A 15,161-nucleotide genomic window follows, 5' to 3' on the forward strand; every position below is an offset into this window, starting at 1 on the left:
TTAACATTCTCCAATATTCCCAGCTTATTTTCGTACCAACTTTCATGCGAGAACAATTTCAAAAAATAATTGTTTCGTATTAATATAAAATAAGTCCGGTCCGTGCCGTGTCCACGTAAATAAATAATGAAAACAGCGGAGGATTCATCACTGAAAAGTTTGTTGGGGAGGTTTGTTTTGGGTTGGGATCGGTGTTTGGGGTGATTTTGTGTTTTGGGGTAGTGGGTATCGAGTTGTGGTGGTGATGGTGCTTACCATGGGACATGTTACGCGCGGTTTGGGCCGAATCGCGACGGCTCACGCGAGCAGACTGTTGCTCTCGGCCGGGCCGAGGTTGCGTGCGCAAGTTCGGGCTCCCCGCGCCCCAAGCCGCCCTACTAGACGGCCACCGCCACGCGCACTGCCTCGGTGACATCCTCTTTGTCCGTCTTAATTGTCGTATGACTGCTAATCAACTATTCGATATGCCTGCCGCGAATAACACCTGCAAGTTCGGGTCAAGTTTGCATAATAATCGCAACTTTGAAAAGTTTTTTTTTCATGCTGAAACACCGTCTTTGTGACACAACTTACCATGCTATTTTAAATACTACTAATACTACAATGGACTAATTATTTCACCATGCTTACCCATAAATCATTAACATTTACGTAACCTAAGGTGCAATTTTTTTTTAACTAAGTAGTTAGGTACATTTGTAGACAATATGAATTTTACTATAACTAACTTAAATTATCTTCTAAAATAACTCGCACGAATAACCTAGCCAGAACATGCCAGAACTGAAACAAAGCTTGTTATTTAACCACCACCAAATTTGTTAACATTTTCCTCAAGTGGGATTCGAACCAGCAAGCATTAATTGCTAGCACGTAAACCAGAAAGCCAAAAGGCTAATAATAATAATATAGTGTGTTTAATTCACGTTTAAATTAAAGTAGATTTTGACAGTTTAAAGGCTTTTAAAACCGGGTAAGTGCAAATCCTTACTTTGATTAATAAGTAATTTACAATTTCAAGATGTAGTGAAAACCTTTTATTGCGATTTCATTTTAAATCCCATTATACAATAATTATATTTTCTAAATACTAAAATCTCTGTAATCACTGTTGTAATTGGTAATCTTTGTATCCGATGGTGTAGTCTTTTTTTCTCTATTCAACATATTGTTACACATTTCTTTATCTCTCGGATCGTTCCATCCTCCATTGAGGTCGGCATATTCGATACTTTCAAATTCGTCATGCAACTCCAATTTGGTGTATACGTCCAAGTATGAAGGGAACAAGTCATCTTTAATGTTCTTCTGCAAATTTGACACCTGAAAAACGGTCTCAATGACGTCACAGTCCACCAATTTCGCTTCAAACCCACAATTGCTCGTCTTGAACGCTCTGGCCAATGCCGTCGACATCACTTTGAATGGTTCTTTTTTATCCTTCCTGTTCAACGAGATATAATACAGCGACTTAGCCCAAGAATAATCATCGATACGACAAAATAGATCGTAATGATAAACAATGCTGTTCCAGGTGGCAGCACTGAAGGCTAAAACATCAGGGTTGTTTGTTGGCACCCATTTTTCAATATCAGCACGATATGCATCGATTTTATTTAAATCTAGCACAGCATCTAAAGATAGGAAATCATGATGGGGCAGAAATTCGCCCAATTGATTCATATACACAATCATGTATATGAAATCTTGTAACAAGTAGATATCGTTATTTAAAAATACGAAAGTTCCTGTGTGATTTTTCGTACATGAAAGCTTGTCGAATATTGTATTGGCTGTCCACCACCATTGGTGTTTAGTTTCCGACTGTGAAGGATTTCGGTATAGCCCGTGAATATCTGGGTACAGTGCTCCAGTGCAATTCACTGCTTCAGCATCTTGCATATTCATATTATGGGTACAGTCAAGCGGACTGTACCCGGGAAACTCATCTGGGTACACCTGTATAGAGTAAGGGTAATAAATTTGCAAAACACGGGCGAAATCTATACTCTGAATCAAATTATTAATAGCATCATCGTAGTATGAATGAGAAAAAATTATTAGGACTTTTTCAATTCCGCGTACTTGAGACAGCGAAACTAGTAAAAATTCCAAGTAAATTGAAAGCTTATGGACTGTTACAACGAAAACGAGCGTATCTTTTGCAATAGGTCCGTAAATATCTGCGTTCAGAATGGTTTCTTCTTGATTGTGGAGATTAATCAAATGTGCAATACTGTTTGTATCTCTTGGCTGCTTGTGCCGTTTCTTTTCAAAGAAAATGTATTTTAAAGCTTCTTTGGGTATTTGCGACGCGACTTCGTTTTGGTGCAACTTCCTAGCCTTGTAAGCAAACAGTATTATAACAATTATGCAGAAAATCAATATTTTCTTTATGATGCCGATGTAGTACTCAATTTTATTGCGAGCCATTAAGATTATAGTGCTTATTATGAAATAAAGATAAATCCAAAACAACACTGATGTAAAATGTAAACAAGTTGCGACAACAACTTGCATGACACACACGTCTTCTGCCAAATTAGAGCATAGAGCGATAGAGCTTAGGCCATAAAAAAACAAAGATGTAGAGCATAAGTCGTGGACAGAGTTTCTCTATGTATGTACAGCATAAAATATACATAGGTAGACCAAAATAATTATAATCCATACATCACCGCTCTCTGCATTTCTATGTATCTATCTACCTCAAAAGAAAATATTATATTTCATAGCTCATAATATTCGTAGGGTGGTGGACGGGTGGTTATATCATACAATGGATCTGGTATTAATTTCACATTTCCCCCCAATAAATATTGCAAAAATTAAAAATAACAGGTACTAGCAAGAGAGACAATTTTATTTAAACCAGGAATCGAACCCGTGGCTATCAGCGCTGCGCACCAGTGGCGCCACACCGGGTCGACGGTCGCCGGATACAACAGTTAACTAGACTATATTTAAATAAAATCATAAGTTCTAATTTATGCTAGCTTTACGAGGGTGGTCTGAAAAGTTTCCGACCTCAACGTGAAGATGGCAGCACACATCAATTAAAGTCAGGGAATGTAATTGTGCATCTTTTGACAGCAACACTTCAAAGTTTCAGCCATTTTGGACGCGCGGTTTTTATTTGAAAGTCGTTTGAGTGAGTCGATGTGAGTATTTTTGTGAAAATGGAAAAAATCGAGTATCGAGCTGTTATAAAATATTTGTTTTTGAAAGGGAATACCCCTACGCAAATCAAAGATGAGTTAGATTCTGTGTACGGGGACTCTTCACCGTCATTTACCACAGTAAAATTTTGGGCAGCCAAATTTAAACGTGGCCGTAAGAGCTTGGGAGATGATGAACGTTCGGGACGTCCAAAAACTGTAACTACTGACGATAACATCGCTAAAGTTCACCAAATGGTGTTAGACGACCGCCGAATTAAAGTGAGAGAGATAGCAGAGGCAATGAAAATGTCCAAAGAACGTGTTTGTCACATATTAAATCAAGATTTAGGCATGGGAAAGCTGTCCGCGCGTTGGGTGCCGCGTTTGCTAACGTCAGACCAACGACGTGTTCGAATGAACATTTCCAATGCTCTGTTGGCGCAGTTTAGGCGCAATAAATCCGAGTTTTGGCGCCGACTAATTACTGTAGATGAGACTATGTAGAAAAATAAAAATAAATTTTAAGAAAAAAAATCTTGTATCTATGTTAGGTCGGAAACTTTTCAGACCACCCTCGTATTTATTACATTCTTACCTAAATACAGATAATAAATCACCTAGCAATAGTTACTATTGTACGGTTATTTTATTTTGCTGACAAAAAAACTGACTGACTGCCTTGAGGAACAAACACTCGCTCGGTGGTCAACGTGGTATTTTTACACAGTCACAAAATGAGTGGAATTTTATTTCATACACAACTTCTTTTTTTTAAGTTAATTTAGTATGACATATTTTGCTGTCGACCACTGTTCCTCCCAAGGTACTTACTTACCTACTTTTAAATTAATACTTACTTAATTTTTTTTCATACAAAGATGCATCATTTGCCATAATTACTGTCAAGTTTTAGTAATTTTGTTTCTTCAATTATTTATTATTAGGTAATTAGGTACATTGTGAAAAAAGTCATTTTTACAAGTCTGTATTAATTTTGGAAAACATTTTTTAACTCAACGTGGTATTTATTCTAAAACAGTAGTTTGTAAAACCGATGAAGTAAAATAATATCTAAACGTTCAATTCATTATTCTGAAAACTTTGCTAAAATATTCCTGGGTCCACGTCCTGGGCACTTGCTCTACCTACTTGCCACAATACCAGGAACACAATTTGTTTATAAATCCCGCCAAGCAGCGGTCAAAGCTGCCAACTGCGTAATACTACCAACACAACCATAAGAGGGTCTGGTAAAAGTGAACCAAACTTAATTTAAAGGAGTAAATAAACTAAAAACTATAGTTTAAAATTTATTTTTAAATTATTTATACCAATTTATAGAATTTACTATTAATGTATGGTTTCAAATGTTATCTTTTGAGATATTAAGACACTCAATGACTGTACTTCCGGTTGCCATATTTTGCCACCAGACAGCGCCACAAGCGCGACGTCACTCGTGTATCTATAGTTTCCTTCTGTTTTGAAACCCAAGCTTAGTGAATAGTTCCTTGAGAAATATTGTAAAAGCGTTTGAGAAGTGAAATAAAGTGTAAAATACCAAAATCCACAAGATGGAAAAGAGGGTCGCCTTGGAGCTAAGAGGAAGGAATCCTTCACAGGTAATTATTCTCTATTTTCCGATAAATTGGAATGTTTTGTCGATACGTATTTCGTCAGGTACATAGATGTAATACGTAAAAAATGGGAATACTTTCAATAGATGGTTGTTTTTGTGGGTTCTTCATGATATTTCGTGAATCAAGTATGTAAATCCATTTCCTAATTGGATATGTGGCGCTATTGTATACAGAAAATTGGCCATTACCGACTGTTACGTTTCATTCATGTGCACATATTTATTACAGATGTATTTTACATATTTGTAAAGTTCTGATAATACTACTAGTTTAGGCTTATGACCCATAATCAGAGAACACTCATGTGAGGTTCTTTAGCAGGTGGAATCATTTCTTTTGTAAATATTCACATATTGAGGTTAAGTGTCGAAACGTACGAATTTACGTGGATTAGACCTATTTATGATCCTAATCTGTAAAACAGTAAATTAAATTGTCTGAATTCTATTGATTTCACTTCATAATGTGAAATTAAAGTAGTAATCATCACCGAAACCCTATTGCATTTCAAAAATAGGGCTCATTGATTATGGCTTGTCAATGTCAATACATTTTTGTGAAGCCAATTTATCGTGTCTATCTTCTCTAAATTAAGCGTGAACAACATTACAATAAATCTATACAGTTCATTTAATTATATCCACATTGCTACCGCAAGGGTTTCTATTCTAAACTAACTAGGTGTTCGGCATAATTTCGCGCCCTTTCACTCTACTTGTTATTTTATCCGCAATAACTACGATTGAAGTGCGTTAGATCAATGAATTTAATTAAGACATAAGATTTTTATGTAGATAGCTTTTTGAAGAGTTTATCTCATTCTATTAGCACATTTTTGTCTGCAGTCATTGACGCACGCCTTACCAATACATACAGCGGCCATTTTTATTGCGTCGCGATGATTCGTGTCATCCGCCATTGCAAAACGAAAACGATTTCAACTCTATACGCAAAATACAACACATAAATAACATATTGTGGTATAAATAGCTTCACGAACACATCCCATTGATATTTCAATCAATATTTCTCGAAAAAAGACACTCATTTCTCAGATTTTAGCAACTGCGCCAGTCGCTTTGACAACTCACACCATTTTGACGTTTCTCGCTCTACTATCAATAAAAATAACCATCAAGCCAGTTTCAATACTTATTTTATCAATTAATCGAAATTCTTTACCAATTCGAGCCCTTTTTCGTCGTAAAATCCTACCATATTTTTATATATTGAATCCACTTTCAAAAACCGACGTATACAGATCTTTGTATGTTCTGGAAACATGCTCGAAACACTGTTGTTAAGTAGGTATAAATACGTACCTACCTAGGTACTTTATTATGTACCTACTCTAGCTATGATAAGTCCATGCTGTCGGATTATCACATCACAAGTCTCAACAACTACCTATGACCTACCTACCATATTTAACTAAAGCAATAATTGACACTATAATGTATTAGGATCAGCATTTAAGCAATATTTAAGCCCCATATTACGAAACGGCGTTATAGCTAAGTAGTTGACTAGATGCATAAATTAATTTTTAGAATTTTAATTATATCAATCTTAGGAGGAATCATATTAAGTATATGAATTTGAAGTTTGAGCTTTTTGACTGTTTCACTTAGTCCTGTAATTATTATTACCTTGTTGAAGGAATAATAAACCAAAAACATAATAATTTTGATATTCTTATAAATACTCAACAGCATGTAGTAAACCCATGTAGCAATGCTCCATTTTCTAAAATCCAAAAAATGCTTCTATTTCAGGTGAAAGAGTTGAATCTGGACAACTGTAGAAGCACCAACATCATCGGCCTCACAGATGAGTACACCAACTTGGAAATACTAAGCCTGAATAATGTTGGACTCACAACCCTCAAAGGTTTCCCAACACTTCCAAAACTCAGGAAGCTGGAACTCTCTGACAACAGAATATCCAATGGCCTCAATTTCCTCAATGGCTGCAAGAAGTTGACACACCTGAACCTATCGGGGAACAAAATCAAAGATTTAGAAACACTGAAACCCCTGGAAGAGTTTGAGTATCTGAAGAATCTTGATCTTTTCAACAATGAAGTCACAGGTATCGACGACTACAGGAGTAAGGTGTTCGGTTTACATCCATCATTAAAATATTTGGATGGGTAAGTTCATATCATAACACATACTTAAATACAATAATAAGAATAACATTAATCCCCTTGATACTTTCTGTGACTATTTTTATGAATGTATTTATATTTTATCATTCCAGATTTGACAAAGACGATGGTGAAGTTGAGGACAGTGAAGAAGAAGACGAATTGAATGGAAACAATGATAGTGACGAAGAGAGTAAGTATTAATAAGGAAATTCTGTCTACTGATAAAATGGTCTTGGTACTGCTGGCAGCCACAAATTACTTTAAATGTCTGCAACATTTAATTATTTGACAGCAAAATACTCCTAGCTGTATCTGATTTAATTTTATTATTTTTTTAATCTGAAATATGAAGAAATATAATCATAAAAAATTCTAAACTCCATTAATTAATTTGGTAAATAGAACTTGTGTGTCATAAAAACATTGGTAAAATAAGATTTATGTATCATAAAAACCAACATCATTCCATAGCTTGCTCTCTTGTCTGTAGTAGCTTTACTATAGCTATTGTATAACACCATTGGGTCTTCCAAATTTTATACTGCGTTACAGATTTGGACATAGATTTGGGTTCACTGGTGATAGATGACGATAGCATAACGGAAAGACCAGCGGAGGACAGAACCACCTTCCCAATGGTATTATACAGTGTGTATGGGCTACTATTCCACATGGGTTATCTCATGAGACGTAAGCATCGCATTTTTTCTGATGCTTGTTATGTGTTTGTTAACTGATGATTACCCATAAAAGATTGTACTGACAGTGTAACAATGTTAATTAACTCAGTATTGACCTAAATAAAAATACTGATAAGAATTTTAGGTGTGTATGTACACATTTACAAAACGTAACTGTCCCTCTCTAATCTCTGAATATACCCCATCCTTTTTTTTTGAGACTTCAGGTGTGTACTTTAAAATTGAAGTCAATTGAGTGAAGTCTAAGCAATGGGGGCAACTACTCTATTGAGAAACTTTAATAAACAAATATTTATGCTTATTATATCTTTCTTTTCAGGTTCTGATGTTGAGGATGAGGAAGATGAAGACATTTCACTCAGTGCCGTCTACAATGATAATCTTGGTAAGAACTTATTTATTTATTTCAGCCATTGAACTCTGCCATATTGTCTGAAATACTGACTTTATTCTATCATGACAGGAAGTCCAGGAAACAATGTAATATTTTAACTTCTAATTGCATTAATCATTATAAGATTGAATCTTTTGGAGAATGGAGATATCCTTATTTCCTTAGAGCCGCAAATGTACCACACTTGGGCTCCAAAGTAGGATTTCAGGAAAATTCGAATCTGGGTGTGCTGGGTGGTTTTTTTGATAAAACATTATTGTTTCGCTGCGGAAATAAACCCCTTATCGTCTTATGAAAAAACTAATGGCTTCATTAGTTTCTTCTCTAGCACATAGTCATTATTATCTTCATTGGCGATAGGCTCAAAAACAAAAATAATTCAAATTCCCAACTTGCAACAGAATCGCATACATAAAGTCCTAAGTACTCTGCAAAGTGCAAACTATAACTCCAGTAACATAGATTTTTCAAATCAATTTATGAATCTTTCTAGTTGAGGAGAGCTCCGCCGGTTCGATGTTCGACGGCAGCGACGTGTCCGACGAGGACGACGTCGACGACGAGGAGGACGAGGGCGAGAACGACGCCGAGAACGAGCACAACAGCAAGGCGCAAGGTCAGTGGCCCTTGGGCTATAATGCATATTGCTGCTTTACATTAGGTGGTCGACGGTTGACGGCAGCGACTTGGCCGATGGTTGACGGCAGCGACGTGTCCGACGAGGACGACGACGACGAGGACGAGGGCGAGAACGACGCCGAGAACGAGCACAACAGCAAGGCGCAAGGTCAGTGACCCTTTGACTGGTCTATTAGGTTTGCTTCGGATGTCTTCACACAATAATTATCGAGTTCTTAGATTAACACCGCGACTCTCAGCAAGCGAGGACTTATTGAAGTGATGATTTGCGAAAGCTCACTGGTAGAAGCTGGTTTTCGACACGAATTTCGCTATGTGGTCTTTCTGTGATTACCACAACACATCGTGAGCGTTTTCATTAGAGCCATAACACGAATTTCGCGATGTGGATGTTTTACTATGACCACGTGTTGTGAGCTATGTTTTCGCTCAATGAGCATTTTCGGTTAACGTGAAATAGCAAATCGTGAAGTGATAGCTTTTAATAGGCACGATAGCAAGCATCAAGACCTGTTAAGAACACGTGATGATGACGTGACGCAAAACCAACACATCGCCGCAGCTGATGAAATGAGTTCACCTAGCGGGATCTTCATCGCCAATCATTTTCAAAAGCCAGATCTTTGGTACACAGGTCCTGATTCCCAGGGATCTATGACCGAAGCTTAAAGAGGCCCAAACATGTCAAACACCAATGTTGGCTCATTAACTCTGACTTGTTACAGACCATTTTGCAGCATTCTTTGGAAATCTACTTTCTCTGTTTATCTCAGTTTGTTCCATTTATGAGTAGAAAATGAACCCGTTGTCGGCTTGCAGACGGTGACGAGAATGCAGACGGCGAGCCCGAGGAAAGCACTCGGGGTAAAAAGCGGAAACACGAGGACGACGACGAGAATTGAGTGTTGCCTTAAGCGGAGTTATCTTACTAGTTTGTAAGTGTACAGCGCTCCGATGCATCGGACAATAAACCTGGGCCTGTACCGGCGGCCGTCGCCACAACACATCGCGTTACGTTGCAGTCATCCCTTAGACTAGTTGTCATTTGTGAGATTGATTCCGTCACCGAACGAGGCTAGGTTAACTCGCTTTCACCCTAGTGTTAACGTGTCTGCGGACAAGAAACGATTTAAAATGAAATGTTTTCTATCTTTGAATGTTGATGTCTATTGTGTGGAATCTGTAGTTTGTTGTCCGACAAGTTAATGTTTCAATTAAATTGTTTATGTAATAATCATTTTTTATTCTATTGACATGCTTAATTTTAGATGAATCATTGGAATGGAAGTGCATGATTTTAGGATTAAAATAGCTCTCATTCTTAAACCTACAATTTCAATGAATTATATTAGTTAGCTGTAAGTGGAAGGAACATAAATTAAATAGGGTAAACAAAATTATTTCATGCCCTTGGAATATATTACAACAATCCTGAAGTGGGCTCCGCCTGTTAATGATGACCAATTTAGACTGATAAAGACATACACCACAATGGACACTTAAGGTCAATTTTCACATATAAAATTGTTAATGACTTAGTCCATTATTTTATTTCCAAAAGTACAAGTGAGATAAATGAAAAAATTATGCCGCTTTAGGCAACACTTTGATATTAACTTTACTAATAAATATTGTTTTATTTGTTTTTAACATATCTAAAATTGATAGTCTACGTATTATGTGTTTATTTATTTATAAGATACCTGATATCTTATTTCTTTCAATCTGTATTGCAAATTTTAGCAGAATAGCTTTTCCAGCGTTATTTGTTCCTGTTCAATGTGAACAATCAACTATATTATGTTTATAAGATTTATTTTTTTATATATTTCGTAATCTCACTAATGATAACTGATAATGTTGATCAGCGTTTCAAATGAAATTCCAAAGGGCGTAGTAAATAACATTAACCGAATGCATAATTAGATCAATTTTTGATGTCCGATGAGTTCAGAGAGTATTTTTCTACAATCTTTTTAAATCTTGAAAGAGCAATTTATGCACTAAGAATATCAATGAAATGTTTGGTTGATACATCATGGTGAATGTGCCAGATATGTTGAAGAGAATTTTAGTTAATAATTTTATTATATTATGTAAGTCATTAAGTTTAAGTAATTTACAACTTGTCCTGTTGATATATATTATATAATCCTATTAAGACTTTATTTCTGGGATTGTAAAATAAAAGCTAAACTTAACTATTTAGTTTCATTGAAAATAACACTACACACAATCCTATCAGTCCTATCACATGACTCGCCAATAAAAAAAATCATGTAAAAGAAAAACACATTTATTTCCTCTCAATTCAAAATAACTTGAGATTCGGTGGGTGTACAACACGCAATAGCAATGTCAACTGTCTTGCTGCTCCAAAAACTGTTGTAATAACGTATTTTCGATTGGTATGACCAAATTTTCACTGCCATCACAGCTTCTTTTCATTTTCACAAGCTTGTGGTCTAAAAATTCAGTGAGCTGAGCTCTCAAAGCTAAGTCAGAACTCACTAGGAATTGCTCTCGACATTTTGAGTACAAATCTTTGAAAGGAAGACCTGAAACAAAAATGATAGACAAATTAATATAAAATTCTAATTTTATATTATGAAATTGAGGATCTGGTATAATAGTTTGTAATAATGGAACTAAGATGACATTTTGGAATATAGACCCCAATGGGTTTTGTAGGAAAGGTGAGGCCTACCAAAAAACACTAGTCTAAATCTGCTTAGCTCTACCTGGTAAAACCTGGAAAAATGCAGAAGTACCATGGGGTTACGCATGCGCAAAACACGAGCATTATATTGCGTTTCTATGTATTCGACAGCTGACGCATCAAGACTGAACCGGTTTTCTCCTTAGGGCTCGTGAACGGCCCCAGGGCACGTATCGTGCTGCTATTATAACACCAGCGTGTTATCTTGTATGCTGCATTTGGAATACGCTCGCGCGCGACTGTCTGCCAAATGCAGCATACAGCATCTTTGAAAAGATTCAATCAAAGCGATCAATAAACTTACCTTGATAGTGACTTAATTTCTGATTCTCCAACTGGTATTTGATAATAATGTTGAATATTCCCTTCGCATTGGTGGTGAGAGACTGGTAAACACTTCTTAGGGACGAAAGCTGCAATGCCCCACTCCTTTGTGTCATGATGGAATTCTCAAAAGAAGTTTCCTCAGTATAGGGCAGGAATGTAGTGACATCCCACCAAGTAAATTTGAATTTACTCAGCTTTGAATGATCCCATACTGGAACAAGACAGTAAAATGTTAGTTGTTTTTATGATATAACTAATTCGTAGGAGAACCAGAGTGACTGACATAGCCCACAGAATCGCTAAAATCAAGTGGCCGTGGGCGGGGGCACATAGCTCGTAGAGCTGATGGCCGCTGGTGCAGGAAAGTTCTTGAGTGGCAACCACGAGCCGGAAGACGTAGCGTGGGCAGGCCTCCCACTAGGTGGACCGACGATCTGGTGAAGGTCGCGGGAGGTGCCTGGATGCGAGCGGCGCAGGATCGGTCTTCGTGGAAATCCTTGGGGGAGGCCTTTGTCCAGCAGTGGACATCTTTCGGCTGAAAGGAACGAACGATGATATAACATACATATTGTGGCTTATGATATTTTAGTTTATATTATGTACTTACATAGAGGAGCATTGATGTGATCAATGGTAGCAATTGTGTGAATATTTTTAATTTGTGATAAACTAGACAAAGTTGCTTGAGCTTTAGCATTTCGAAGCATTACGCCGTCTATATTGTGAACTATCAAAAACAGTTCAATATCATTCTCATTCAGTTGAGTATCAATTAGACTTATAACATCACCTAAGTTGGAAGGTACATGTGTATTTTCTAAAAGATCCACTACAATAGCTTCCAAGATACTCTTGATTGTTAGACTTGGAAAAAATCCATTCACAACAATACATGGGAAGTCTTTCAGCTTTTCCATTTGAAACTGCTGGAGAATTGCTCGTTTGGATCCAATTCCATAGAAAATTATGTTAAAGTTTTCACTCAAAACATACAGCCATCTATTAAATAGCTGTTCATATGATTTGTTGAGTTCTTTTATTTTGTTTTTATGTTCAGCTGACATTTGAATATCTTTACCAACCATTTCATCCAGGTTTAGATTTTTCAGTCTGGCCAATGTGTGGTCTGAAGTTGCAATCTGAAAAATCGAAAGAAATATTTGTTTAAACTTATGATTTTTTCTATATTTTACCATCATTGAAGTAAATCTTCTCATATCTTGGTGTTTAAAAAGTTATAAAAGAAAATTTTTATTCATAGTTAGCAAAATCAAGAATGTCAATATCATTTGCATGCTAATTAATACAAGTTACCTTTTTGCTAGAATTCATAAGGAAATAGTTATCTGGTGTAACAATGTACTCAGAATCTTTTGCTTTTGACCTAGCATCTTTGTTTTTGGTAATTTGTACTTTTGTTGCAGCTTTCTTTGGTTCTTCCTCTTCATCATCTTCTATTGAACTGCTTGAATGTGATTTAGAATCAGAGTCCTGTAATTTGAAAAGAAATAGATATGTAGTCTTAGAAATTAGAGTCTTGTAAAATGAAAAGAAATGGATATGTAATCTTAGAAATTAGATTCCTGTAATATGAAAAGAAATAACATGAAGTCTTAGAAATTAGTCCTGTAAAATGAAAAGATATGGAAATGTAGTCTTAGAATTTAGAGTCCTGTTATATGAAAAGAAATTGATATGTAGTCTTACAAATTCACAAAATTGTTATAAAAGACATAAGATTTGAATTTACATTTATAAAAATTTTTACAAGTTCAAAATACATTTGACAGTCACAACTTACATCATTATCACTTTCTTCAGGTACAAAATCACTACTGCTTCCAGAGAAATCACTGTCTTCACTATCACTCTCCACTTCACGAATTATTCCTGTAAAACAAGTTATCCTGATTAGATTTGGTGGCTGTTTAAAAACTATAGTGACATCAGTACAGTGAAATTAAATTCCTGATATTTTTTTAATTTGATCAATAAAAAATGCTTACTTTTTCTGATTAAATCTCTAGCTTGCTTCGGAGTGGCATCTGATGCCTTTGCCAAAGGGCTATGAAGTAACCCAGCATTCATTTTCCTCCTTGGAGTACTGAGTGGTGTCACTTTAGGTGAATTACTAATAGCTGCTTTCACTTTATTCTGTAAGTCAAGTTTGGTGTGTCTAGATTTGAATTTGAAAATGTCCTGGCCCTCAACATCGTCTTTGCTAAACAAAGCTGTAAAAGAAAAAGACGAAATGTGTGAAAATTAAAAAGTAAAATAATAATAGAACTCTTTTTTTCTTTTATAAACATTATTTTATTATGAGTAATTTTGTAAAAAATAAACACTTACTTCTAGTGGCTTTAGTAGCAACCCTTGGGCATTATTATTCATTTACTAATAAGTGTGATAGTATTTTGGACCATACAACAAAATGTATAATTCTGTATAAATAAACTAACCTGTTGGTTTCTGAGTAGATCCTTCTTCAAAATCTTCATCAGAACTTGGTGAATCAGATTGTACTTTTCTTTTAGTTGGTGACAGGTTTAAGAAATCCCCATACTTTTTTGGCTTTGTTCTGTTTCTAACACCTCTTCTGGTGGGTACATTGACTGGACTTTCATCTGATGGGAATTATTAAAAGAATCGGCTTATAAATTGAGATAATGGTGCTGAACCCAGTCAGGTCGGAATTAATCGAAATTAAATATAATATTAAATGTAGACCAATAGTCGGGATAGAATTCAATACAGCTGCATGCACTTAGATTATTTTATTAATCTAAGTGCATGCATTACCGCTGGACTAACTGACCCGCTTTTATGTGCCCTAACACGTACTAAGGCAACAAAAGGTTTATTCTTAAGATGATCAGTTACTTGATTTCAAGTGAAGAAAGGTTTTAACTATCATTTAAATAGGATTTCAGAATCTAAAACATTTAGTTTACCCGGGCAATCATGTTCTTCAGCTGATGAATGACTCTCGTATTCGATGTCCATTTTCTGTATCCCGAGTAATTCTATTGTATTTATTTGATGTCTCTAGGAGTTAATATTTTTACAAATTGTAGCAAATAAGAAATGAGAAAAGAAAATAAATCCGAGTTTTCAATCAAAGCAATGAAACCGGAACTTTTGAAATCTGTCATGATCTGTCATTTTGACAATCTTCTGTCTTGTTTATGATAACTGTCAATTTTAGTGTTGCCAGACGTTTACCAGACTCAACAGGGTCATTGGCTAATCAATCATAAGTTGCTAACTTAAATTTAATACTTACTGTTACAATAAAGTTATTTCTTTCAAAAAGGTGTAGTTATAACTATTTAAAACGAATATAATGCATCTGCCTTCGATGTCGTGACGTGGTGGTCTCCCTCCAAGCTTGTATGGAGTGGGTATCGACTATACTACCGGCACTACCG

At 35.8% G+C, this 15,161-nt stretch overlaps 3 protein-coding genes across 4 annotated transcripts; 1 reads left to right on the top strand and 2 right to left on the bottom strand.

Annotated features, from left to right (window-relative positions):
* Positions 1-1,083: 1,083 nt before the first annotated feature.
* Positions 1,084-1,908, bottom strand: LOC135074171 (alpha-1,6-mannosyl-glycoprotein 2-beta-N-acetylglucosaminyltransferase-like). The gene has a single exon (XM_063968474.1). It carries the CDS (start codon positions 1,906-1,908, stop codon positions 1,084-1,086), a length of 825 nt encoding a protein of 274 aa, XP_063824544.1.
* A 2,690-nt stretch (positions 1,909-4,598) lies between these two features.
* On the top strand, positions 4,599-10,888 carry LOC135073835 (acidic leucine-rich nuclear phosphoprotein 32 family member A). 2 transcript variants are annotated; one of them, XM_063968039.1, is made up of 7 exons: positions 4,599-4,783; positions 6,577-6,953; positions 7,064-7,143; positions 7,506-7,643; positions 7,974-8,039; positions 8,542-8,835; positions 9,507-10,888. In XM_063968039.1, exons 1-7 carry the CDS (start codon positions 4,736-4,738, stop codon positions 9,587-9,589), a joined length of 1,086 nt encoding a protein of 361 aa, XP_063824109.1. In that variant the 5' UTR covers positions 4,599-4,735; the 3' UTR covers positions 9,590-10,888. The 2 variants fall into 2 exon arrangements, with proteins under 2 accessions (XP_063824109.1, XP_063824110.1); XM_063968040.1 differs by lacking the exon at positions 7,506-7,643 and having other exon boundaries at positions 4,602-4,783.
* Positions 10,889-10,967: 79 nt separating this feature from the next.
* On the bottom strand, positions 10,968-14,906 carry LOC135074153 (origin recognition complex subunit 2). The gene is made up of 8 exons (XM_063968460.1): positions 14,685-14,906; positions 14,193-14,357; positions 13,740-13,964; positions 13,535-13,623; positions 13,048-13,224; positions 12,341-12,872; positions 11,711-11,944; positions 10,968-11,245 (listed from the first exon to the last, which is right to left on the bottom strand). Exons 1-8 carry the CDS (start codon positions 14,734-14,736, stop codon positions 11,046-11,048), a joined length of 1,674 nt encoding a protein of 557 aa, XP_063824530.1. The 5' UTR covers positions 14,737-14,906; the 3' UTR covers positions 10,968-11,045.
* Positions 14,907-15,161: the final 255 nt, after the last annotated feature.

This window comes from Ostrinia nubilalis, chromosome 8 (assembly GCF_963855985.1).
Source record: "Ostrinia nubilalis chromosome 8, ilOstNubi1.1, whole genome shotgun sequence".
NCBI classification, from domain to species: domain Eukaryota; kingdom Metazoa; phylum Arthropoda; class Insecta; order Lepidoptera; family Crambidae; genus Ostrinia; species Ostrinia nubilalis.

Coding starts and splice junctions, on each gene's coding strand:
- LOC135073835 (XM_063968039.1), top strand. CDS start 4,736: ATGGAAAAGAGGGTCGCCTTGGAGCTAAGAGGAAGGAATCCTTCACAG. Junction 4,784..6,576: donor GAGGAAGGAATCCTTCACAG/GTAATTATTCTC, acceptor CTTCTATTTCAG/GTGAAAGAGTTGAATCTGGA. Junction 7,144..7,505: donor CAATGATAGTGACGAAGAGA/GTAAGTATTAAT, acceptor ACTGCGTTACAG/ATTTGGACATAGATTTGGGT.
- LOC135074171 (XM_063968474.1), bottom strand. CDS start 1,908: ATGAATATGCAAGATGCTGAAGCAGTGAATTGCACTGGAGCACTGTAC.
- LOC135074153 (XM_063968460.1), bottom strand. CDS start 14,736: ATGGACATCGAATACGAGAGTCATTCATCAGCTGAAGAACATGATTGC. Junction 14,358..14,684: donor TGAAGAACATGATTGCCCGG/GTAAACTAAATG, acceptor AATTCCCATCAG/ATGAAAGTCCAGTCAATGTA. Junction 12,873..13,047: donor TTATGAATTCTAGCAAAAAG/GTAACTTGTATT, acceptor TCGATTTTTCAG/ATTGCAACTTCAGACCACAC.